This window comes from Bubalus kerabau, chromosome 13 (assembly GCF_029407905.1).
Source record: "Bubalus kerabau isolate K-KA32 ecotype Philippines breed swamp buffalo chromosome 13, PCC_UOA_SB_1v2, whole genome shotgun sequence".
Lineage (NCBI taxonomy): Eukaryota > Metazoa > Chordata > Mammalia > Artiodactyla > Bovidae > Bubalus > Bubalus kerabau.
In genome coordinates, this window is record NC_073636.1 from 54,350,484 (window position 1) to 54,375,244 (window position 24,761).

The following is a 24,761-nucleotide window of genomic DNA, read 5'->3' on the forward strand; positions in this document are numbered from 1 at the left end:
CAGCCCTGCCCAGTGCAGAGACCAGGTGCTCAGCCCTCCGCATTTGAGGGCCTGTGATCAGGCAAGTGCAGCCCCCAAGGCACCTTGCCGTCAAACTGGCAACACAAGAGGTACTGGCCAGGTCCTCAGCAGGCAAGGTCCCTGGCAGGTATCAAAGATTGTCTCCAGAGGCTGGGCCAGCTGGGGCAGGACACTGACGAGGTGACCTCTCTGAGAACCTGGGTGCCAGGCAGTGGCACCTATACTGTGTCAGAGGCCCCACAAGGCACAGGCTTGCCACTCTGATCCCTGAATTTCCAGTTGGTAAAGCAATTCAGAGCTGCACCGGGGCCCAGGACCCTCATCAGGGGTCCACCCCCATCCACACTGCCTCCACAAACAGTGGGGCAGGGGCATCCTGAAGGGTTGCAGGCAGGCACAGCTGTGGGCCCAGATTTCACCTCCCTGCATGATCCCTTGACCCTAAGCTGCAGTACCTGGAGAGATCCTGAGACCCTGGGTCCTCTGTGCACCCAAGACCCCTCCCACCATTCATGCTATGCATACCCAGCCCTGCCCCGCCATGGGCACACACTGGCTCTTCCCTCCAGGGCTGTCCCACCGGGCCAAGCCTGTGTCACCTGGCCCCAGGTGGACTGTTCCTACAGCAGCGGGTGGTGGGGGTGACAGACCAGAAGTGAGGGGATGGGGACCCAGCTTGAAGCCCGAGTTTGTGCGTGGCCCACCAGGACCAATGGCTAGGGACAAAACGGTGGCAAAAAGAAACATTTAATGATTTGAGGGGAAAGGTGCACTGCAGGTAGGACAGGGGGCAGGGTGTGCTGCCTTCTGAGGGCAGGTTTCCAAGAAGCTGTGTCTGTATCTGTCAGCAGAGGACGGGGAAAGGGCACTGGCCAGCACTGGCCATGGCCCAAGGCTGCAGGCACACGTGCACAAGGGCTCAGCAGAACTGCAAGAAACAGACAAGAGGCAGCATCCATGTGGCCTGCAGGACCCCAGAGGGCAGGAGGCAGGGCTAGGGTCTCCATCCACCACCTTCACAGCTCCCAAGAGACTGGCCGGCATGGCCATCCCCGAATTCACACTTCAGACAACCACCTCCAAAGAACAGGACGGCCTGGGCTCACCCCTACCTTCCAGCGGTTCCCACACTCATTGCAGACAACGAAGGTGGTCATGGGCTCATCAGAGCTGCGGGTCTGCACCTGTGGGGAGGGCCGTGATGGCGGGGTACCCAGCCCCAGGGCCTCAGTTACTGGCAGCTGGAGGGCCCTGGGAGCAGGACTTCCCTGGAGTCACAACCTGGGGAGCACCCCCTACATCCTCAGGCAGCACTGGCCTCATGACACCTTGGCCCTCTTGGATGACCTGGGCTGAGCCTACCCAGCAACCCCAACCTTGGAGCCACCCCAACTGCTTTCTGCTTACAGGGCCCCCTGACATCTCTTGGGGCCCCATCAGTGTCTACCTCCATGACTCAGTGTATTCCCACTGCCACTACCGGGCACCCATCCTCCTGCCAGCAGCAACACAGTTGGGCCAGGCCCCCCCAACTTTAGTGACTCAGAGCACACTATACCCACCACTGAAGGCTGCTTACTGGGGACCTGGGCAAGGAGGAGGCCCTAAAGGTGAAGGCAGCTTCCAGCCCCGTCAGAGGCTGAAGTCAGACCCGAACCTCAGCATCTCTCACACAGCACACCCCATGTGCGTCCATGCAAGTGGGACCCAGCTGTCAGCAAGGGCAGGGCAGGGCCCCAGAGGCCACCAGCGCTTACCTGCGTGTAGGTGCAGTTCTTCTTTCTGCACTTGCCGCAGGTAAACAGGTCCGTCTGTGTGCCACCTGTGCGTGCCATCTGGTGCTCACGGATGGCCTCCTTGGTCATGGCCTTGCGGATCTCCTTCAGCTCATCGCTAGCCATCTCCTAGGGCGAGGGGCACATGCTTAGTCCGCAGCCCCCAGGGCAGCCCCCTGCGCCCCCGGTAGGCTCACCTCTGAGGTCATGACAGCAATCTGCTGGGGCGTGATGGCGCCACACAGCACCTTGCGCCGCAGGCCGGGGTTCTTGGCATCCTTTAGGTTGGAGAGGCGGCTCCGCACGCGGTTCTTGTACTTCATGTCTGTGTTTCCCACGTCCCGGAAGATACGTGCAGGTGTTTAAGGACCTGTCCCAAAGCCAAGGCCCTGCCCTCCAACCCGTCCCTGGGCTATTGAGGGCCTCTCTGTGGGGACCGTGTCAGAAAAGCCAGCAACACGGGGTCCGGACACTGACACATTCCTGGCTGAGGCCCAACTGCAGGCGCAGGGTCTGGGACCCAAGTCCACTGCAGGCGCGGTCAGACTCCATAGGGTCTAGGAGGGCCCCCGACTGCCCAACTCCCTGTCAAGGGGACCAAGCAGTGGCTGCCAAGGGAACGGGGCCTGGTTAACCCTGCAACCCCCAGAAACTGCAGCCCACCCAGCGCCCAGCCCCCATACAAAGGATATATTCTTCGATCTGGCCCGCCAGGCACTCGCAGTCTGCACCAATGGCCACGTGGTCATCTGTAAGAAAGAGCCCTGACAAGCTCTAAGAAAGAGCCCTGCCAGCTCTAACCCCCACGCCTCAACCTGTGTGGGATCCCCACCCCCAAGGGCAGCAGCAACCAGCTGGATTCAGGCCTCTGCAGGCAGGCAGGGCCCAGGCCTGGAAATGGAGTGTGTGTCAGGAGCCAGGACCCTGAGGTGTGCTGTGTGGCCCCAACCCAAGCACTCACGGTCTGTCTGCAGAGCAGCGGTCAGCATCTCACGACACTTGGTTCGCACAGCGTCACAGGTGACTGGCACCGGGGGAAACGTGGTGATCCTTGGTGTTGAGGGCATCCTGGGCAGCTCTGGCCTCTTGCGGCTGGAGAGAGGCCCACTCGGGCCACATGCACCCCCATGAGATGTGGTCCCCAGAAAAGCCAACGTCACAGCCACAATGCCCCCAGACCTCGTCTGCTCCACTCTGACAGCAGCCCACAACCCTGCCCATCTGCAGTCAGCTCCAGCGTGTCCATGCAGTCCAGCCAGAGGCAGTGAGGCTCACTGGGTGGGGCACAATCCCAGATGGGGTCTCTGCCTCAGGGAGGCCTGGAACATGGGGCCACAGTGCCCGATGCAGACTGCCAGGTCGGGGCTAGGGGTCACCCAAAACCTGGTACCACTACACAGGCAGCCCCACCCCTTGCAGGTCTGGGCACCCCCTGTGTCCAGCCAGCCCTCCTCTCACACCCCTGGATCTCGTGACCCCATGATCTCCATGGAAGTCAGTGGAAGCAGGCAGCTTCCTGAAAGAAAAACATGTGCAGGTGGGCGGATGAGCCCACGTCTCTACAAGGCCATGCCATGGATTCAGGGTCAGCTTTTCCTGGCCCTTGGCCACTGCTGCCCAGTGAAGTCAAGAGCACAGCTGCCTCTCAGCCACAGCCATCACCAGGGCGGCAGAGAGGCCTCCTGGCTCCAGAACCTGCATCACGCCACAGGCTGGGGCACCCCCAGGGAAGGAGGGACCAGCATCAACAGACACCAGGCCAAGGGGGATATCCAGAGCTGGCCAGTGAGAACCACCCCTGGACTGGGCCTGGAGCTGGGGATGAGAGCAGCAGGCTCCCCCAGGCCTGCTCAGGGTGTGTGTCAGCCGTGTGCAGCCAGGCAGACTCAGCCTCCCCTCAGATGCTCGGGGCTGAAAAGACCCAGAGGAATCTCTAGGGGGTCAGTGTGCAGCAAGAGGCTAACCCCAGGGAGAGTCCCTTCCAAGGAGCGGGAAGGACCAATGTGTTTTAGGGACCTCAGCTCCCCCACCCCAGGGTTCCCAGAACTCAGCACCTTGGTCTGCCGAGAAAGCGGGGCCATGGAGGGGAGGCATGTGCCTTCTGGACGCGCTACCTGGGGTCCTGGGCCTCGGAGGCCTCCTTGGAGGACGACGTGGGCAGAGACCCGCCCCTCCTCCGCTCCCTTGCTTTGGCGTCTGAAGCATCTACAGGTGCCAGGAAAGAAGGAAGGGCTGGCCGGGAGAAGGCAGACCAGGAGGGCAGCGCAGGGCCAGCGAGGGGGGCAGACCACCACCAAGGCACAGCCCCAGCCCTCGGACCCTGCCTCCAACCCCAGCTTCCTACTGAAGACCAGGGTCCTCTCTCCCCAGCCAATGAAGGTCCTGGAAAGGTCTCCTGAGTACAGAAACTCTCCATAGAGTGACAGCTCCCAGAGATGGAGCCCAGGACATGCAGCTCTCTTTCCTGAGGGTTTGGACAGAGCCCAGGAGGAGCTGGGAAGGTAGGGGCACCTCGGGGTCCAGTGGTGGCATCCCAGTCACCCCACAGCCCCACTTCCTCTGAATGGCTGCAGACCACCCCCCATCCTCCTCTTAACCCCATGTCCTTCCTACCTGTTCCTCCTCCATCTCCCCTCCAAGCTCTCCTGCCTCAGGTCCGGGGCTGCCCCCTGGCTGCCCTGACACTTTTCCCCACGTGACCTCCCCCAGCTCCCCCTCAGGTTCCCCCTCCAGGGCTCAGAGCAGTCCCCCTCCACCTCTCCCCTCCCTCCTCATGGGGCCCCTCTCCTCCTGGTGCTTCCTAGACTGGTCACTTCCTGCTCCAGGACAGCACAGCTGGCGCCCTACCCAATGCTGCCCAGCGAGGGGCCAGAGTCTTGGGTGCCCCTTGCCCCCGAACTCAGCCCAGGCTGCTTGACCCGTACCCAGGAGCTTCTTCCAGGACTTGATGAGGGACTTGGCTAGTGTGACGACCTCCTCGTCCGAGCTCTGCTTCCGCAGGGCATTGACGGACATGCCAACACGGGTGGACTGCAAGGCAAGTGGCCAGGCTGGGGGCAGCGGGCAAACCCTCCCCACAGACCCATGGTGACTCCCACAGGGCAAGGCTGGGGACCAGTAAGGGGAGGGGGCGCCGTTCCTGAGGGTGACCATTCCATTTGCACGAGTCTCAGTGAGAAACACCGTCAGTTTCTCTTGAATGCCCATTCCTATCTCATGGAGCAACAGAGAAAGGCAGGGACCGTTTCCTCAGGGACAGGGATTCATGCCAACCGAAAGCAGGGCGGGGGCAGGAAGCCCTGCCAGGTGCTGGGAGCTGGGGGGCTCGTGGGGCCCTACCTGCAGCAGATGCAGTGTGACAGGCATGGCCTTCAGCTCCCGCAGCAGGTCCATGGCTCCCTCCTGGAAGAAGGGAGGACCCACATAAATGACTCTCAGCTCTCGGTGGGCGAGCCCCCCTCATCCTACACATGAGGGTTGGGGGAACAAACACAGGCAGTGACAATTTGGACACCCACCTGGGTCAGATGCCCCGGGAATGCAGGCATGATATAGGAAGCGGCTTTGCACTTAATCCCAACCCACCACCGCAGGGCCAACAGGGGAAAGGGCCACAGCCCTCCCTGGCAGGGGCACCATACCAGGAAGAAACACAGCCCTGAGAAGTGCCCACTCCTGCCTGGTCCCATGTCCTCCACCCATGTAACTCTGGCAGCCTCTCCTCAGCGCCCCTTGCTGAGGCCAAGACCTCAGGGGCCTCTGCTCTCCTCACATGAACCCCCACACCCTACTCACTCCCTCCAGCCGTGTCACCTCACCTGGCCCAACAGAGCCCTGTCTCCCTTCTCTGACCAGCACTCTCGCCCACGTCTGCTTCCTCCAAGCCACACACACACACACACACACACGAGCCACATGACGCCACGCAGCTCCCTGGGGCCCTTCAGGACCTCTGGCCCTTCTCCTCCCACCACCAGCAACACACCTGCCCCCATCTCCTCGTAGAGCTCTGCTGAAACCACAGCTCTGTAGCGACGGGGAGGTCTTGCACCACCCCACCCGCTCTGGGCTTTGCCTTCCTCCACAGAAACCTCAGGGAACCCACCAGTGAGGTTTCACGTGTGTGTGTCTGAGGACATGGGGGAGGCAGCCACCCAAGGCAGCCTAGCTGTGGGAGAGGCACAACCTGCCCCTCCCCAGACTGGATAGCATCTCTGCTCAGGCTGCAGCCTCCCCCTCATCACCCCTGGCAAGTCCTGCCCCTCGGGCTGCAGAGTCCAGCCCTATGGTAAGCTCCTCACAGGGGACAAACGGTCACCAGAGACAAGGGCACAGCGCAACTCAGCAATCATCTTCCCCAAAATGGAGCCCCAGGCTGCAGGATACCAGCTTTCTGATGCCTCCGGACCAGGGAGGCATAAAACAGGATTCCCAGTCATGGCCCCCTACTCCCCAAGGGGACTTGAAGGCACTGGGACCCACCAGAAGTCTCTGCCAGCTCTCACTCACCGGTCCATGGTGCCTCAAACCTCCTCACGCCCTTCCCAGTCCATACCTGTCCCCCCTCCTCATTTGCCCCTGGGCTTCCATCCACGCGGTGTTCCACCTAGGTATCCCCTCCCCTAGCCCTGCCTGGCCCCACTCAGTCCTCCTTGGGTCCCATGACCCATCTCTGTCCCTACCTGGGGGGCATTTGTTTTGTCTCCTCTGGGGAAAGCAACTTTTTTCTCTTGGCATCTCTGGAAACAGCCATAGACGTTCCCACACCCCTGCTCTGGGCTGCCCACTGCCTCCCAGGGGTGTGAACATGGTGCAGGGTTTGGGGACGAGGCAGTGCTGTTGCTGTTGCTTGATGGATGAATGACAGCATGGGGACCAGCCCCCTCCACCGCCTGGGTGGAGAACCCTGTCCAAAGACCAACTCAACCATGCTCAGCCCAAAAGCCAGCCCCAAACCACCAGTGAAGGCACACAGCCCTGGGGTGGTTGGGCAGGCAACTTAAGCTCCAAGCTGAACCTCCCCCACAACTCCCACCACCACTCGCCCACCCCAGGAGCTGAGTCTGGGGAGAGAGCACGTTTTGTTTATTGAGCCTCTCTAGGAGCAGCAGGACCCCCTCCACCCCTCGAGGCAGGTACCACTGAGCAAAGATGCTTCCTGTGAGGGTACGCAGGTCACCTAGGCCCAAAACTGAGAAGGGCCTGGAACTGGAGGCCCAATTCTAGGCCCTCTGAGCCCCAGCTCAGTCTTTCCCAAAGATTCACTGGCCTAGGGACAACGGAGGACCAGCCCCACAGCGAGCATGGCTGGCTGGAGTCCGCAGCCCCGGGATTCCCAGGGCAGGCTCAGGGCCTCCAAGGGCTCTTTCCCGAGGTGCCTACGCATTTACCCATTCCCCAGGAGCTGCTGGCTGAGCCATGGCTATGGAAGGGAAAGAATTTATTAGGGCAACCTGGTTCTTGGGTGACTGAACAGACAAGGAAAAAAAAGGCCTTCCCACCCAAGAAAGCCCTCTGGCCGGCTGGCTGAAGAAATGAGACGTCGGGGCCTCCGCAGCCCCAGACCAGGCAGAGGTAGGGGAGGCGCCACAGCTCCAGGGAACAAGGGTTCCAATCTCACACTCCAAACTCTTGAAGGCGGAGAAAGGATGTGGGAGACCTAAGGTGGGACAGAGGGCTCTGAGTCGGGGTGGGCCTTGGCAGGGAGTTCTGGGGGACTCCGAGGATGCCTAGGATGGGCAGGAGGAAGGCCAAGGCGGCGGGCGGCCAGTCAGGGCTGTACAGGCCCGGACTTCAGCGAGGCCTGGAGGGGCGGGGCAGAGGAGGGTCTCCGCCAGCCCGGCCTCCCAAGGGGATCTGGAGTGAGGGGTGGAAGCGGGCGAATCCCAGGCCTGCGGGGTCTCAGCCTGACAGTTGGGGTCTGAGTCCAAACCGGGTGGTTCCCGGGACAAGGTCCAGGTCGGATCGCGGCCTCTGCCGTGGGTGCGAGGTGAAGGGTAGGGCTGGCCCAGGACGGGGGTCTCGGCCTCTGGCGGGGGTCTCCCCGCGTCCTGAGAGTCTCTGCCAGGGCGGAGCCTCGTCCTGCCCTTCGAATGGTCACCGCGACCCTGACGGGGGCTCGGCAGGCTCGGCGGGGGCTCGGCGGGGCGGGGGTCCCGGGGTCCTGACGGCCCGCGCCCCTCACCGCGCTCTTCTTGGTCACCATCTTGTCCAGCCTCCGGGCGATCCGCGCTATCTCCTCCTCCTTGCCCATCATCGCCTTGGGGGCAGGGCCCCCAGTGCCCGCCGTGCCAGCCTCAGCCTCCCGGCCCGGACCCCGGCCCCGGCAGCCGCAGCCTCCCGCACCCTCCGCAGTAGACGCAGCCCCGCCACGGGCGGGAGACCCTCCGTTCAAACCCCCGGCCCCCGCGACGCCGCGCTGCATATTGGGACATGTAGTTCCCGCTCCCGCCCACCCTGCACGAGCCCGCCCCGCTCCCGACCACAACTCCCAGGAGCCAGGTAGGCGCGCAAGGCATCCTGGGAAGTGTAGTTCTGACCCGGGCCGCCGCCCAAGGCCTGCACACGCGCTGGCCGGTTAGTCGGCGGAGGGCGCTGCGGCAGCACGGGACCCGGCCGTGCATAGGGGCCGCAGCGCCGAACGCTGCACTTCCCTCCGGACACCGCGCGGGGGCGACCCGAGTCCGACTGCAAGAGGCCGCTAAGGCACGCTGGGGTCGGTCCCCTCTCCCCACCCCTTGAGCCCTCCTTCGCCACCTTCTTCAGTCCAGGGGGCCGCTGCCCGACCCCAGTCCTGCGCGGAACCCCTGAGCGCTCTGGCCGGAATTGTGGTCTCGGGGACCCTGGAGGCCTCAGTCACTCAGTCACTTTAGTCGCTCAGTCCTGTCCGACTCTTTGCGACCCCATGGACTGCAGCACGGCAGGCCTCCCTGTCCATCACCAACTCCGGGAGTTTACTCAAACTCATGTCCATTGAGTCGCTGATGCCATCCAACCATGTCATCCTCTGTCGTCCCCTTCTCCCGCCTTCAATCTTTCCCAGCATCAGGGTCTTTTCAGATGAGTCAGTTCTTTGCATCAGGTGGCCAAAGTATTGGAATTTCAGTTTCAGCATCAGTCCTTCCAATGAATATTCAGGACTGATTTCCTTTAGGATGGACTGGTTGGATCTCCTTGCAGTCAAGGGACTCTCAAGAGTCTTCTCCAACATCACAGTTCAAAAGCATCAATTCTTCAGTGCTCAGCTTTCTTTAAAGTCCAACTCTCACATCCATACATCACTACTGGAAAAACCATAGCTTTGACTAGACGGACCTTTGTTGGCAAAGTAATGTCTCTGCTTTTTAATATGCTGTCTAGGTTGGTCCTAACTTTTCTTTCAAGTAGCAAGCATCTTTTAATTTCATGGCTATAGTCACCATCTGCAATGATTTTGGAGCCCAAAAAACTAAAGTCTATCACTGTTTCCACTCTTTCCCCATCTATTTGCCATGAAGTGATGGAACCAGATGCCATGATCTTAAGTTTCCTGAATGTTGAGTTTTAAGCCAACTTTTTCACACTCTTTTTTCACTTTCATCAAGAGGCTCTTTAGTTCTTCACTTTCTGCCATAAGGGTGGTGTCATCTGCATATCTGAGGTTATTGACATTTCTCCCAGCAATCTTCATTCCAGCTTGTGCTTCATCCAGCCCAGCATTTCTCATGATGCACTCTGTATATAAGTTAAATAAGCAGGGTGACAATATACAGCCTTGACAAACTCCTTTTCCTATTTGGAACCAGTCTGTTGTTCCATGTCCAGTTCTAACTGTTGCTTCCTGACCTGCATACAGATTTCTCAAGAGGCAGGTCAGGTGGTCTGGTGTTCCCATCTCTTTCAGAATTTTCCACAGTTTGTTGTGATCCACGCGGTCAAAGGCTTTGGCATAATCAATAAAGCAGAAATAGATGTTTTATGGAACTCTCTTGCTTTTTTGATGATCCAGAGGATGTTGGCAATTTGATCTCTGGTTCCTCTACCTTTTCTAAATCCAGCTTGAACATCTGGAAGTTCACAGTTCAGGAACTGGTGAGGCCTGGCTTGGAGAATTTTGAGTATTACTTTACTAGAGTGTGAGATGAGTGCAGTTTTGCAGTAGTTTGAGCATTCTTGATGTTGAAGCTGAAACTCCAATAGGCCACCTGCTGTGAAGAACTGACTCATTTGAAAAGACCCTGGTGCTGGGAAAGACTGAGGGTGAGAGGAGAAGGGGACGACAGAGGATGAGATGGTTGGATGGCATCAGCGGCTCAATGGACATGAGTTTGAGTAAACTCTAGGATGTGGACAGGGAGGCCTGGCATGCTGCGGTTCATGGGGTCACAGAGTCAGACACGACTGAGCGACTGAACTCAACTGAACTAAACTTGAGCATTCTTTGGCACTGCCTTTCTTTGGGATTGGAATGAAAACTGACTTTTCCAGTCCTGTAGCCACTGCTGAGTTTTCCAAATTTGCTGGCATATTGAATGCAGCACTTTCACAGCATCATCTTTTAGGATTTGAAATAGCTCAACTGCAATTCCGTCACCTCCACTAGCTTTGTAGTGATGCTTCCTAAGGCCCACTTGACTTCACATTCCAGGGTGTCCGGGTTAGGTGAGTGATCATACCATTGTGATTATCTGGGTTATGAAGATCTTTTTTGCATAGTTCTTCTGTGTATTCTTGCCATCTCTTCTTAATATCTGCTGCTTCTGTTGGGTCCATACCATTTCTATCCTTTATTGAGCCCAACTTTGCATGAAATGTTCCCTTGGTATTTCTAATTTTCTTGAAGAGATCTCTATTCTTTCCCATTCTATTGTTTTCCTGTATTTCTTTGCACTGATCACTGAGGAAGGCTTTCTTATCTCTCCTTGCTATTCTTTGGAACTCTGCATTCAAATGAGTATAACTTTTCTTTTCTCCTTTGCTTTTCGCTTCTCTTCCTTTCACAGCTATTTGTAAGGCCTCCTCAGACAGCCATTTTGCTTAATCCCCAGCACTTTATCTTGGTTTATCCTGGGGAGAAATCAGATGGGGTCTAGCCTCGAGGCTGGCTCCCTAACAGTGATGGCCCAGACCCTGCCCCAACTGGTGCCTCCACTAAGGTTGAGTCACTGTCTGGCATGGACCCTTCTTGACAGCACAGGTGATGCTTCTGAGAGGCCTTTCTTGATCCTCTCCTTCTGACTCTAGTGTTAGGGACCAGAAGCAGTTTGTCGGACATATATCTGCAGTGCTTTGCTGTATGCTGACCATATGGGTTGACACTCTCTCCCCTGTGCTCCAGGCTTGTCAGAAGCCATGGCTGAGCTCAGCATCTCCAGAGGCAGGGCCCTACCCACATCTTCAAGGTCCCTGGCACTTTCCTAACCCCATCCAGTGCCGGGGTTTAAGTGAGGGAGGCTTCCAATGTGTGGCTGGGTTGGACGTTTTAAGCCACAAAGACTCAAGCATGACCTCTGAGCTGGTTAAGAAGGAAAAGCCTTGCCCCTTATCCCCAAGGGTGGGTGGAGCCTGGGGGGTTTGTCCCCTGTCCTCAAATGGCAGAGGCACAGGCCTCCCAGCCAGCCCGGTGGACACTGAACTTTGGGCACCCCAAGGAGGGCAGGGATTTGAGGGATTGGGGGCTGTATTACAGGGGTTTGGAGTTTGTCCCCCAGCCAGTGACCATATACAAGCTGCTAAAAGGGGCAGGGGTGACCACAAGTCAGGGGCCAGCTAGGGGGATGGGGGAGATGGAAACAGGGCAGGTCTGTGAGCTGAGGAGGGAGACTGGGCCAGGTGGGAGGGAATAGGACAGGGTCTCAACCTGGGAGTCAGAGACCATCCCCTGGCAGGAAAGAAACCCCATAGGAAAGCCTCCCAGTCGCCTCTACATTGCTCTTCAAGGGATGCATACTGTCCCTTCAGTTATGAATGAAGCCATGAACATATCACAGCAGGGCCAGGACTGACCACAGCACAGACTAGAGCCCCTTCATGTCTCAGCCATTGTGCTGATGCCCCCAGCATCCTGCCACAATCTCTGCTGCCCTGCGCTGCACCAATAAAGAAGCGCTTGGGTTCTATATCCCACAGTTTAGAAAATAATTTTCTGTCTTTCAGTGTAATTGTTTCCATGGCAACCTGGGCTCTTACTTTGGGACAGGAAGGCAAGAGGGGGCTGTCAGCTGAGCACAAGGGCCCTGCCCTAGCCCAGCCAGGAGGAAAACCCACCTCGGGCCTTCCTCCTCCTCCCTCTGGCAAGGACCACAGAGACAGCTCATGAGGAGCCAGGCATGGCTCAGAGGCTCTTGACTGAGGCCACCAAGGCTGCGGATGAACAGAGACCAAGACACCAGCTATCAGGAGGTGTGGGAGGAGGGAGGGTGATTGGGAAGAGTGGACAGGCAAGTGGGGGTGGGTGACGGGAGGCGGGGGCTTCCCGGCTGGACCTGGGGACTACAGCCCTTTGCCCCGTGACGGGAGCCCTGAACCCTGACAAGGTGCAGTCCCATATGGAAGCCACCGCCACAGGGGCGGAGTGTGACGCCATGCAGGGTCCAGGCCCGGTGTCCGGTCTTGTGGCCTGCAGGCCCCAAGCAGAGGCCTCTGGGTGGCGGGAGCGAGCCACAGATGGCCTGTGGGCCAGGCCCCTCCACCCCCACCCCTGCCAGGCCAGGAGGTCCAATTGGTTCTGGCCACAACCATGAAGCAGCCCAGGTGAGATTGTGGTTAGTCCTGGAGAGAGACCCTCATGTGTGGATTCTGGGGGTGAGTCCCACTCTGGCCAGGGCTCAAGCTGGAGTAGTATTGACTGAATAACCCCCAAACCCCTGACTCTCCATCCTAGAAGTTCCTGGTCCCCTCATGAGTTCATGACCTCCAGAACCTTTCTCAGGACAGTCACCATCCACCCAAGACCCCTTGGACCCTACTGAATCTTGGGAACTTCCTCCTCCAAGGAATTTACCCCAGCAAGCTGCCTGGGCCCCCAGATCCTCCCCCCCTCCAACCCCCGCCAGAAACCTGTGCCTGCAGGGTGACCTCAGGACCGTGAAGTGAACCTGGCTATACCCACAGCAGGGTGCTCACTGGGGCTCCAGACCCCACATCCTTTTTGCTGTATCTGGGGTACTGGCACACAACCCAAGTCACGCAAGGGTTGTGTCCCACCTTGCAGGGGTCTTCCACACTTGGCCCCTTTATGGTGAGAGATTCATGGGTCTGCCCACAAGGGCCCTACTCTGTGGGGAGCCTGGCCTGTCCCAGGGGCTCTCCGTGGGCAGATGCAGCCCTGACAGCGGCCTGGGGACACCCCAACAACACTTCAAGGTCCATCCCACACAGACAGGCTGCACTATTGGCCCAGAGGCCTGTCCCTCCCCCATCCTCAGACCACGGAAACATCGGAAGCTCAGGCCATTTATTTTTCTATTTGTGTCCCCACGCTTGCCTGCCCAGAGCTGGCCATGACCCCCGCAGGTCGAATCCTGCTTCCCTTCTGGCTGGGGCAGGGGCCTCGGTGGGAAGCCCAGTGCTGCCAAACTCACACGGAGCCCCCTCCCCCTTCCCATGGCCACAGGGGTCGGGCAGGGAGATGTTGCAGTCCCAGAAACCCCCACTCCCTCTGCTGTGCTGTGGGCAATGCTTCCCTGACCCTGGTGCCCAGCTGTTTCCGCGCCTTATTCCATCAGGCCCTCCAGCCCACCCGTGGGCCACAGGGCTCTGACCCCAGCCAGTCCCATTCAGGCCTCCCTCAGGTCCTGGCCTCTGAGCTCAGGCAGGGCGGTGACCAGGGACCAGGTCCAGCCCAAGTCCTCCATCCTGCATGCCAGTGCACATCTCATCTGGCCAGTGCTCTCTCTGGGCCTCAGTCTCCTGGTCTGCAGAATGGGAAGAAGCACCACCCCCAGCAGCCTCTCCTGGAAAGTCCCAGCCCTGCCCAGGGATTGGCCCAGGCCCAGCTCCCTCCCCCAGAAGCAGCACTTTGGGGAGGCAGGAGGCACCCCCCAGAGGCCAGCAGCAGAGGCCCTGGCGGCCTGCTCCAGGCTCGCTCTAACAATGCGCTTCCCCCACACAATTCCCAGAAACACCGCCCTCCCTGCCCTGCCAGCCCGCCAGGCTGGCGGCCACTCCACCCTCCCCCTCCCCAGGGGCCCCAGCAGAAGCAGGGTCAGGGGCCCTGATGAAAGCAGGAGGTCTAACTCACAGGGGTCCCCAAGGCAGTGCCTCCCAGGGGTCCAGGCACACCAGCCCTTCCCTGGTGGAGAGAAACAAAGGAAACTCCTTTGGGGGCAGCAGACCAGGGGGCCCAGGAGCCAGGCCCCATTCTCAGAGCGACCCCTGCCTTCTCTGTGGGTGGAGAGGTGGTGAGTACTTCCTTCTGCCTACGCTGGGCCACCTCCCTCCACACAGCAGCGTGGAGTGGAGAGCTAAATCCAGTCATGCTGCTCCTCTGCTCAAAACTCTCCCAAGCCCCCATGTCTTCTTCAGAGAAGGAAGCAAGACCTTCCAGGCCTCCCACAGCCCTGGTCCCCTCTCCAGCATGAGCCTGCCCCAGGGCCTTTGCACATACTATTTCCTCTTCACAGAACACTCTTCCCCCTGTGTCTCTTCCTTGCTTTCACGTACTCTTCAGGGTTGGCTCCACGGTCCCCTCCTGAACGGACAGGCAGTGAACACCCTGACACAGCCCCTCTCTCCTCCACAGCCTAGCACCCTGGATTCTGACTTTTTGTGGATTTGTTGATTTGTCTGTCACTCCTACAGAACAGAAACTCCCCACAAGCAGCGCTTGGGTCTGTTTTGTTCGCAGCTACACGCCTATCTCCTGAAACAGGGCCTGACCTATTCAAGTGGGTGAGTAGCCAATGGGTGGATGGATGGGTAACTCCTGAGCCTGAGAGAGAAGGGGCGGCTGGTCCCCAAGACACAGGCCTGCCTTCCAGCCCAGCTAGCAGTCACAATCGGTTGGACCATCAGAACCACTTGTTACCAAAGCCAGGGCTTCAGTAGAAAAGAAACACACAGTGGCAGTGCCCACCAGGCCCCATGGGCCAATGACCACCTGGAGGGCTTGGCTTTCCTTCCATGCTTCCCAGGGCAAATGAGGACTGTTAGCAGAGCCTGGCAGGAGAGAAGAGGGGCTGGGCCAGCCCAGAGCAGGGTAGTCATAGGGTGGGGGCTCAGGATACCCAAGTGTGTCAATACACAGCCCCCCAGCCAGGGCACACAGAGAGCCCATCTCTGTCCCACCAAGAGTCTCCAGGGAACCAGGGCACCACTCCTGTATCACCCAGGCCTGGGGCGCCAAGGTCTGAGCAAAGATGCCTTTCTAGCAGCTGCCTGAGCCCGGACTGACTGGCATGGGGGTGGAGCCAAGGGCAGAGCAATAGACCTGGCAGGCTAGCTGTGCCGGACAACTGGACAGACAGGGTGTCTGGCGCCTGCTCAGCCAGGCTGGCCCTCCGCTCTCTCCTCGCAGCTGTGGCCTTCCTTCCTGAGCTGGTGTTTCCTGGCTCCTCCCTGCTGTTGCCATGGAAACTGAGAGCAGCCTGGGGGCTCCCCCGACCGCCCCGCCTTGTTCCCACGGAGCCCCCGCTGAGCACCAAGAGAGGCCCACACAGAATGCAGGACACTGGAGAACAACCATGGCCACAATGCCCCAGGGCTCGCCCTGCTTGGGACCCCAGCTCCGATCCAACACAGCGCCCCTGCCGGACCCTGACACCTGGGACATCCACAAAAGTGATCTAACATGACCGGCCACAGCCCGTTTGCCCCGGTGAAGCCACCGTCCCAGAGGGCTCCTCACACAGGCTACATTCGGTGCCCCCACCCCCAACTCACAAGTCCCCTTCAACCCAGAGAAGCCCCCCTACCCACCTGGTCCTGCTAGTCTGAAGCACTCAGGGGCAGACCCAAACCCTGCACCACAGCCCTGGGACCTGCAGGGGTGCCATTCTCCCACATGCCCCACAAGCACCCCCACGAGCACACTGACACCTAAGTTCCTAAACCACCCAGCTCTAACCAGGACTTCCAGGTCCCCACGACAGTGACAGTGGCAAATTGTGCCCTGACCCCTGCACTTCTGAGACACTGCCCTGTGAGTGTGAGCACTGCACCAGCTCCCTTGCACCCCCATGGCCCTCTGCACACCAGGACTGAGAGCAGGAAGGTATGGGCTGGACAAGGCAGCCACCTCAAGCCTGAGCTCCAGCGTCCCCCAGGATTAGGCCTGCTGCTAGGCAAGTCATGCATGCACATGGGGAGTGTGCCCACTTGATTCTAGGCCATCGGGTGGCCTCCCCACCCCCATCCAGCCTTTGGGGCAGCTTCAAGGACAAACGGAAGGATCTGGGCCAGTCCTGAGCCCCGGTCTCCAGGACCACAAGGCAGGGCCTGAACTGGGTGGCCTGGCTCCAAAGCCCAGGAGTCAGGAGACCAGAGACCTTTCCACCTGGACCCGTAACTGATGGGGACCCTGCTCCCGCCCTCTAGGAGCAGGGAAGTTCTGCCTCTAGGGACTCAGTAATTGGTCCCAGGCCCGCTCCTGCTCCTGCAGCAAGCCAGGCCTGGGCGGCTAGGAGCCTGTGAGGTCTATGCCCCGGGCAGTGCCTGGGAGGTCTGCCACCCCCAGAGCCCAGCAAATCTCCCACTCAGAGGCACTGAGGGGATTACCCAGAATCCCTTGCAGGCTTTGCCCAGAGCCTAGGGGTCCAGTCCAGGCTGAGAGAGGGAACGGGTGGAGGGCCAGGAAGGCAGCGGCCACTGGACGCCCAGGCCAGCCCCTGCTCACAGAACAAGCTTGCCCACCATCCCACCTCCTGTCTGGGGAGACGGGGGGCTGCAGACAGGACTTCCCAAAGTGGGCAGCAGCAGACTTGGACCAGGTGGGTCCTGGAGACATAGGAATGTCCTCAGACTGTGGATGGACTGGGGGCCATAGCTTGGTGGCCAGAGAAGTCTTTGGGAACTCCTCCCCTGGTGGATGTCCAGGGCCAGACCTCCACTCCCCACAGGACCTCATCTCCTATGGCAGAGTCCAGCCTCATCCCCACACCTAGGCAGACAGACACGGACACACAGACCACACACCGACACACACTCTGATGACCAACTGGTCACACCCACGACAGCCCTTCCACAGCCCTGGGGTGTATCCCCAGCCCTGAGGCTCCAAGGTCAGGGCCACCCTGACTGCAGCTCCCACCCCACTGTTTTCCCATCTGGATGGTGGGCCAGAGCTAATGTCAGCCTTGCCAGGCAGCACACAGAGGAGGGAGCCTGACCCCGAGGAGGTGGGGGTCGCCTCAGGAGGCTCTCCCCTGCCTTGCTGAGCCCCAGCTCACAGGACGTGACAGCCGGACACCTGAGTGCTGGAGCTCAGCCAAGAGGGAGGGTCAGTGGCTGGCGCCAGGCGAAGCAGCCCTCCTGGGGGGTGGGGCCCTGGTGGTGAGGTAATTCTGGCCACAGAGCTCCCAGCAGCTTGAGTCGCTAGGCTCTCAGGGACTGCATGGGGCCAGGCAGGGCCCTGAGGGAGCCAAAAATCCACCACACGGTCAGGGGCTGGAGTGGAGGAACCAGAAGCCACCTTCCCAAGCCCAGTGGTGATCAGCTCAGACTCCTGCTGCTCAGGCTGAGCCAGGCCTTTGACCCCAGACCACACCCAGAAGGCTGCAGGGCGATGTCACCTCTGCCAGATGCTGGTCCCATGGACCCATCCTTCAGCCCAAGTCTTTCTCACATGTCTCTTCTCCCAACCCCAGTCCACCCACATTGGTCAAAGGGAAACAGTCACATCTGGGAGAGGCTGTACACCAGTCCACCCTCAGGCCCCCCCATTCTTGTCTACCTGCCAGGAAAAGCCAATATTCCCCCCAGACTCAAGGGGACCCCCTCAACTGTCCCCAGTCCATCAGCATGGGCTCAGTGTCCATGAATTAGGCACCAGAGCCTGGGAGATGTGGAAACCTGATAGCAGCCACCCAACCCTACATGACAGAGCCTGCGCTGAGGACGGAATGCACACACAACTGACTTCATGGCGGAGGACCCCTGTGGGGGTGCTGGCCTCTCCCCAGGACAGCTCAGGAGCAGCAGCTTGCGGGAGCTGTCAGACCCACAGGGGACCTGCCCCCTCATAAGCCCTGACTGTGGCCTAGAGGGACTACCAGGGACAGAGGATCCAGGAGTTCTGGCCACCCACACCTAGGATCACCATCATCTGAGGTCACACACTATGAAGCTCTCAACACATGGGATGGGGCTCCTGAGGAGGTAGTGGAGCTACAGAGCTCACAGACTGCCAGTGGATGTGCAGGAGGGAAAACTTATCCTACACCCCCAACACACACACACTCACAGCCCCCTTAGAACCACCCTCAGCATGGGGGCAGGAGAGCAGCCTGCCTGGGGAACACCCTTCAGGGTCTGGGAACCCAGGCACCCTCTGGAAGGGGTGGGAAGGGACTTCAATGAGGCTGGCAGCTCCTCTGGACATCCTCAGGGGTCTGATGGCCCAGGTGAAGGCCCCTCTTCCTGCCACCTGACCCAGCCTCACTTCTGCAGCAGGGCTGGCTTGGCCCACTGGACTGGGTAACCAGTATTACAACTGGTCAGTCAGGCTCTGGGGAGGGGGATGAGGCTCTGGGCTCCACCCACTGGACCCCTTCCCTTGCTCTGCTATAGGTGCCTGCTATCCACCCTCTCCTCCAGGTACTCAGCTGCTGCGGTTTGCCGATTTTCCAGCGCTTGCGAGCGCGGTGGGGGACACGGTGAACATCTCCCTTAACCCCATGAACAGACCTGGGGAGCGGTGGGGGTTGGGGGAGGCTCAAAGTTCCCAGAGCTGCAAGTTCCACATGTAGGTGAAGGACGAGCGAGCAGTGACGCTCGGGGTAACTCAAAGCAGCTCCCTCAAGACACAAAGCACTTTTCCCAAGGTGAACTTCCCTTGGAGTCAGAATCTGCTGGGAAGGCAGCCGCCCCCGCCCCCAGTTCCTGCCCGGGGGTCTGATTCTGAAAGTCTGACAGCCCCCACAAGGCCGCCCCCTGCCAAGCTTCGGGCCACATCAGCCGCCCTCTCCCACTCAGGGGGGTCTCTCCTTCGGAGCGGGTGAGGGGGGCGCCGCTTCGAGGAGGCCGCAGCGGAATCTCGCCCCGCGGAGAAGAAAGGGAGCCCCCAGGAGGAGGGGGGCGGCCCCGGCCCGCCCCGGCCCGCCCTGTCCGCCACGCCGCCCATTGGCCCCCGCGCTGCTATATCTGGGCGCCCACCCGGCGAGAGGCCACTGCCGTCCCCACCGCCGCCCGCCCGCCCAGCGCGTCCGACCCCGACGTGCCCGCCGCCCACACTCCGCGCTCCCGCGCTCCGTTCCGCCCAGGCCGCGCCCAGCTGGAATGCAGAGATCGCCGCTCGGCTACGGCGCACAGGACGATCCGCCCGCCCGCCGCGACTGTGCATGGGCCCCGGGCCCCGGGGCCGCCGCTGAGCCGCGCGGCCTCCCCGCCGTCCCCGTCGTCCCCACCGCGCCCGCCGCGCCTGCCTCGCCGCCTAGTCCGCCGCGCAGCCCACCTCGCAGCCCCGAGCCGGGGCGCTATGGTCTTAGCCCGGCCGGCCGTGGGGAGCGCCAGGGGACCGACGAGTCGCGCATCCGGCGGCCCATGAATGCCTTCATGGTGTGGGCGAAGGACGAGCGCAAGCGGCTGGCGCAGCAGAACCCAGACCTGCACAACGCGGTGCTAAGCAAGATGCTGGGTGAGTGGCCGCGAGGCAGGGGCGGGAGCTGGGGATGAGGGGTGGGTGGGTGGGGGGGGGGGAGGGCGGGGTCCCGGGGGACCTCACGCCGGGGCGCGCGCTGGGCTTGGCTGTCAGCTTCTCCCGACGGCACCCAGCTGACCCGCGCCCGCGGTCCGCAGGCAAGGCGTGGAAGGAGCTGAGTCCGGCAGAGAAGCGGCCCTTCGTGGAGGAGGCGGAGCGGCTGCGCGTGCAGCACCTGCGCGACCACCCCAACTACAAGTACCGGCCGCGCCGCAAAAAGCAGGCGCGCAAGGCCCGGCGGCTGGAGCCCGGCCTCCTCCTCCCAGGCTTGGCGCCACCGCCGCCGCCGCCGCCTCCCGAGCCCTTTCCCGCGGCTACGGGCCCGGCCCGGGTCTTCCGCGAGCTGCCGCCGTTGGGCGCCGAGTTCGACGGTCTGGGGCTGCCCACACCGGAGCGCTCGCCGCTGGACGGCCTGGAACCCGGAGAGGCCGCCTTCTTCCCTCCGCCCGCGGCGCCCGAGGACTGCTCTCTGCGGGCCTTCCGTGCGCCCTACGGCCCAGCCGAGCTGCCCAGGAACCCAGGTGGCTGTTTCGGGGCGCCGCCAGCCGAGGCGCTTAGGACAGCGCCCGGCCCCGCCGCGCCGCTTTGCGGCCTCTACTACAGCGCCCCGGGCGCGCCGGGCCCGGGCCCGGGCCCCTACCCCGGCCCTCTGTCGCCGCCACCCGAAGCCCCGCCCCTGGAGAGCGCCGAGCCGCTGGGACCTGCTGCCGACCTGTGGGCCGACGTGGACCTGACCGAGTTCGACCAGTACCTCAACTGCAGCCGGACTCGCCCCGACGCCGCCGGGCTCCCGTACCACGTGGCGCTGGCCAAGCTGGCCCCACGCACCATGACCTGCCCCGAGGAGAGCAGCTTGATCGCCGCGCTGTCCGATGCCAGCTCTGCTGTCTACTACAGCGCCTGCATCTCGGGATAGGTCGCCCGGGGCACTGTGCGATGGCTCTGTCTCTCGCAGGCGGAGTTGCCGCTACTTGTCACAGCCCCGCAGGAACCCGCGACGCTGGGCCTTGGCCGGGTCGAGGGCACCGCGACGGGAGGGTCCCCACGTACTGGGGCTTGGCCGGGAAGCTCAGGCCTAGGACGTGTGGGCTGACCCTGCCGGGGCTAAGCTTAATCCTTTTCTTGCAGTGTATTTTCTAGAACTAGGCTGTATTTTTACTTTGCCTTTTTTATATTCATAAAACAATATATTTAAGTTTTAATTAAACTTTTTCTCCCAAGGGGTTTCAGTGATGCAAAGCACCAATGTAGCAAGGGCTTTTAAAATAACATTTGTTTGCTGTAAAGGAGGAGCCAGGAGCTGGGTCCCCCTGGACCAGGCGAGGCCACAATAAAGCACCTCACCTTTCCTCCGAACTCTAGTGTCTGTGGTTGTTGCAGTGGGGATGGGGGGAGCTGTTGGGGGATCCATCCTTCCAGGACACTACCCCAGGCAGCTGGTGGGAGGCAAGAGGTGTGGGCACTCCTCACCCTCCCATCCCCCATTCCCTGCCACTCTCTATTTTAACTCAAGCCTAATAAGGGTCAGACTACACCCAGAAATCCCCCCACACTCTCACCCAGGTTTAACCATCCTCATCTCATCTTTAGAACTTTCTTCAAGCCCAGTGACTGCCCAAGACAGCACCTCTTTCTGAAGGAGGCTGGTGGGGTTGACGCCTGTCTGCAGACCTGACATCCTGGGACCCCAGTCCATCATTCTCACTCAACCCGGTGTCCCAAGAGGCGGTAGCACCATGACCAATCCCTGCGGGCCCCTAGGGTGACCTGTGTAGGCTCTCCAGTGACACAGGGCCAATGACCAGAGCAGGGGGCTCAGGCTTCCCATCTCAAGCTTCCCGCATTGGAATCCATCACTCTAGCCCTGTGCCCCGTCTCTGAAGGACCTGATGCCCTTTCTGCACAGCCTCCGTGGTTCCCCCAGCGCTGGGGAGCCCATGAGTTCAGGGAAAGTTTCCAACAATCATCTTGGGAGATTCTTTCCTGGAACAGGGTCCCAACACTGGTCCTCCACACACCCACACTCTTCTCAAGGCCACACAGGTCTTCCAAGAGGTCTTCCAAGAGCAGGGATCATGTGTCCCCCTGGCCTGTCCTCCCCCAGTAGCATATGGGGCTGATCTCTGGCAACCCTGCCTGACATGGCACATGCACCCTGGGACACAGGCATCTCGCGATGATGTGGGCTGCTCCGTGGCTGCCATGAGCCTGAACCTGACTACACGTGAGCAAGTTTGCACATGCTCTGAGCATGGCAATGATGCTGTGACGGTGTGACCATGTGATTCAACGTGACCTTCCACGATGACTGTGTGTGACACCCAGTGTGTCTGAGACTCTGTGTGCACATGTGTCTCCCTGTCAGCTTGGGTGTCGGTGCACAGGGGTCCACTGCCTGAGTGTGTCTGAAGGGGTGAACAGGCGGTGGGCTGTTCTTATTGGTGTCCTGCCTCTAAGGAATCACCTCTCTAAACTGGTATGAGCCTCACACCTCAGTGGGTGGAATGGGGGAGCGGCACCTGGGCCCCCTTCACCCCCATCCCCACCGCATTGTGAGCAGGGCCCAGAGACCTCCAAAACAAAGAGACAGAGAAACACAAACTGAAGAGATGGATGTGGACGTAGAGAGAGGAGTCCTGGGCAGGTCCAGGCACAGACAGAAATGGCCTCCAGGACACCAAGGACAGCGCTGGTACACAGGAAGAAAGCAGGGAATGAGGCCCAAAGGGACACGGGTGGTCCAGTCCAGCTGCATTCGTCATGGCGGGGGGCGGGGGATGGGGGGGAGCTCTGAGACACCAATGCCAAGTCCCGGGCTCAGGCACAAAGGCCATGTCACCCATTAGTGTGCACACTCAGCTCCCATGGCCTCCGACTCCCACTTGGGGTGGGCCTGGGGGACAGATGACCCATCCACTGGAGCCCCGGGTCAGCTGGGCCAAGGTGTGCCCCCTATCATGGGGGTAATCTCTGTAGGAGGCATACCCATAGTAGCCAGAGTCTAGTAGCTTCTGCCCCCTGCCCCACCCCCAGGGCAGACCCTCCCATATCTTCACCCCACTCCCTGGCCAGGACACGGCGAAGGGAGTGCCAGCCCAGCTTCTCCTATCACTGAGAGACCCCTGCCTGGGCACAGGCATCACCTCACCTGTGCCCCCATACCAGAGACACCCATGGACACACAGAGAGGCTGACTGTCTCTCCTGTACAGGGAGCAGTTTTCTAGCATTCTCCTCACCTCACCCTTGGGGTAGGTGTGGGGATGGGGGCCCCAGGGTGCCCAAGTGGGAGCGGCCAAGGAACTTGCCCCCCAGAAGCCCCTCCCTCACTCCAGGGTAGGAGGAGCGGGGTCTCAATTTGGGCCAAGTCCTTGGAGTCGGGGCTGGGGGAATTCAGGAGCAGAATCAGGACTGCGAACACACACACACACACACACAGATGGCAGCTGTTTTCAGAGAGCAGTCAAGTGAGCACCACGCAAGACCCAGGGCAGACCGGCCTCCTAGGGCCTAGAGACCCAGGCCTCCTAGGCAGGACCACAGCCTCAGGGCCTGGGTGGTTCCAGCCTTGGATCAGGCTTCCCACCCCTCCCCCTCTTGGCCCCACCCACCTGCTTCCCCTAGGGTCAGGAGAAGGGAAGTCCCCACCCCCAGCTCCCGCTGAGTCAGGCTGGCCAGGAACAGACCCAGGCGACCTAGCTCCTGGCGGGAAGTTCTAGCAGCCTGGCCTGGCTAAGTCACAGCTCTCACGCCCAGGACCCAGCCTAGCACTGGGGTGACCTAAGCCGAGGTGTGGAACCCTGCCCCCAAGCTGCCCAGAGGAGGAGGGATTATGCCTGAGAGCAGGTACAATGCACCCCCTCTCCCCAGTAGACATGGTCATCACCACCTCCACAACCTCAGTAACATCCCCGACACAACCAGACACACACCATGCCAGCATTAGGGCTGCTCCCAACAAGGCTAGGCTGGGCAGGTGAAGATGGACTTAACTCTTTACTTGATGGACAAACACCCTAGACAGCCCAGTCACTCAGTTGACAGCCTACAACACCTATGTTGTTGTTTAGTTGCTAAGTCCTGTTCGACTCTTTTGTGACTTCATGGGCTGTAGCCTTCCAGGTTTCTCTGTCCATAGGATTTCCCAGGCAAGAATACTGGAGTGGGTTGCCATGTCCTCCTCCAGGGGATCTTGCCGACCCAGAGATGGAACCTTGGTGGCCTGCATTGGCAGGCAGATTCTTTACCACGAGGTGTTTTCAGTAAAGTAACATAAATGTATCTCTAATGACCAAGTCTGAACAAGCAGATTAAGTATCTTAATCTGCACAGCAGGCAGACTGTTTACCGTCTGAGCCACTAGGGAAGCCCAATACGCTGGAGCAGCTATCCCCAAAGGAGGGGATCCAGAGCAGCTGACCTCCCATCCCAACAGGTCCTCAAAACCAAGACTTGGTCCTCTACTCGCCCGCCCACTGCCACTGTTGCCCCAGGTTGGGGATAGGCCCTAATGAGCAGGCTCCAGTCCAGTCCACAGAGGGTTTGGGCCAAGTATGTGGGGGTTCCTGATCCAGGACTGGGGAGGGGGAGGGATGGGAACACCGATGTTCCTCCTCTTTTGTGTTTCAGAGCACAGCCCACTCTGCTTCCTCCCACCCCCTCTACCTCTGCACAAGCACCCAGCCTCCCAGGGAAGTCCAGCAAGGCTCCCCACCCTCTGCCTTATCTCCCAAGATCCCATCACCGCCACCCACCCCCCCACGTCCAGTCCGACCAGCACAACCCCGCCCCACCCCCTAGGACCCCTCCCTTCCCTTGTCCCCTCCCCCACGACCCCGCCCTGTCCCCCCATGACTCCACCCCTTGCTCATAAACCCGCCCCTCCCCCACACAACTCCCCTAGCCCCACAACTCCGCCCATCCCCACGACCCCGCCCCGTCTCCCACGCCCCTGCCCGCCCGCGCGAGAAAACAGGAAGGGGCCCGCGGCGGCGGCGCTGGGAGGAAGCGCAGGAAGCGGCGACGGGTGCGGCGCTTATCTCGGGCCGCAGCCGGACCCCTGGCCTCACGCCCCGCGCAGGCTGGGCAGGGGGCGCGGGGGCAGCTGGAGGAGAGGCCTGCTCACCTGGTGGG

General features: G+C 60.6%; 2 protein-coding genes across 7 annotated transcripts; one reads left to right on the forward strand and one right to left on the reverse strand.

Annotated features, from left to right (window-relative positions):
* Positions 1-757: 757 nt before the first annotated feature.
* On the reverse strand, positions 758-20,499 carry TCEA2 (transcription elongation factor A2). 6 transcript variants are annotated; one of them, XM_055544423.1, is made up of 11 exons: positions 7,981-8,123; positions 7,298-7,455; positions 5,136-5,198; positions 4,721-4,826; positions 3,911-4,001; positions 2,758-2,888; positions 2,489-2,545; positions 1,994-2,148; positions 1,779-1,925; positions 1,134-1,205; positions 758-949 (listed from the first exon to the last, which is right to left on the reverse strand). In XM_055544423.1, exons 3-11 carry the CDS (start codon positions 5,187-5,189, stop codon positions 941-943), a joined length of 822 nt encoding a protein of 273 aa, XP_055400398.1. In that variant the 5' UTR covers positions 5,190-5,198; positions 7,298-7,455; positions 7,981-8,123; the 3' UTR covers positions 758-940. The 6 variants fall into 6 exon arrangements, with proteins under 6 accessions (XP_055400398.1, XP_055400395.1, XP_055400394.1 ...); XM_055544420.1 differs by lacking the exons at positions 7,298-7,455; positions 7,981-8,123 and adding an exon at positions 20,381-20,499; XM_055544419.1 differs by lacking the exons at positions 7,298-7,455; positions 7,981-8,123 and adding an exon at positions 19,384-19,559.
* SOX18 (SRY-box transcription factor 18) lies at positions 19,092-21,261 on the forward strand. Its single transcript, XM_055544416.1, has 2 exons — positions 19,092-19,566; positions 19,728-21,261. Exons 1-2 carry the CDS (start codon positions 19,209-19,211, stop codon positions 20,543-20,545), a joined length of 1,176 nt encoding a protein of 391 aa, XP_055400391.1. The 5' UTR covers positions 19,092-19,208; the 3' UTR covers positions 20,546-21,261.
* The last annotated feature ends 3,500 nt before the right edge of the window (positions 21,262-24,761 follow it).

What these genes read in the sequence shown, in the direction of transcription:
- TCEA2 (XM_055544417.1), bottom strand. Translation starts at nt 8,052, where the DNA reads ATGATGGGCAAGGAGGAGGAGATAGCGCGGATCGCCCGGAGGCTGGAC. An exon ending in TCCGAGGCCCAGGACCCCAG is followed by an intron (nt 2,889 to 3,910) that starts GTAGCGCGTCCA and finishes GCCTCTCTCCAG; the next exon opens with CCGCAAGAGGCCAGAGCTGC. An exon ending in GGCGGGCCAGATCGAAGAAT is followed by an intron (nt 2,149 to 2,488) that starts ATATCCTTTGTA and finishes AAACACCTGCAC; the next exon opens with GTATCTTCCGGGACGTGGGA.
- SOX18 (XM_055544416.1), top strand. Translation starts at nt 19,209, where the DNA reads ATGCAGAGATCGCCGCTCGGCTACGGCGCACAGGACGATCCGCCCGCC. An exon ending in GGTGCTAAGCAAGATGCTGG is followed by an intron (nt 19,567 to 19,727) that starts GTGAGTGGCCGC and finishes CGCGGTCCGCAG; the next exon opens with GCAAGGCGTGGAAGGAGCTG.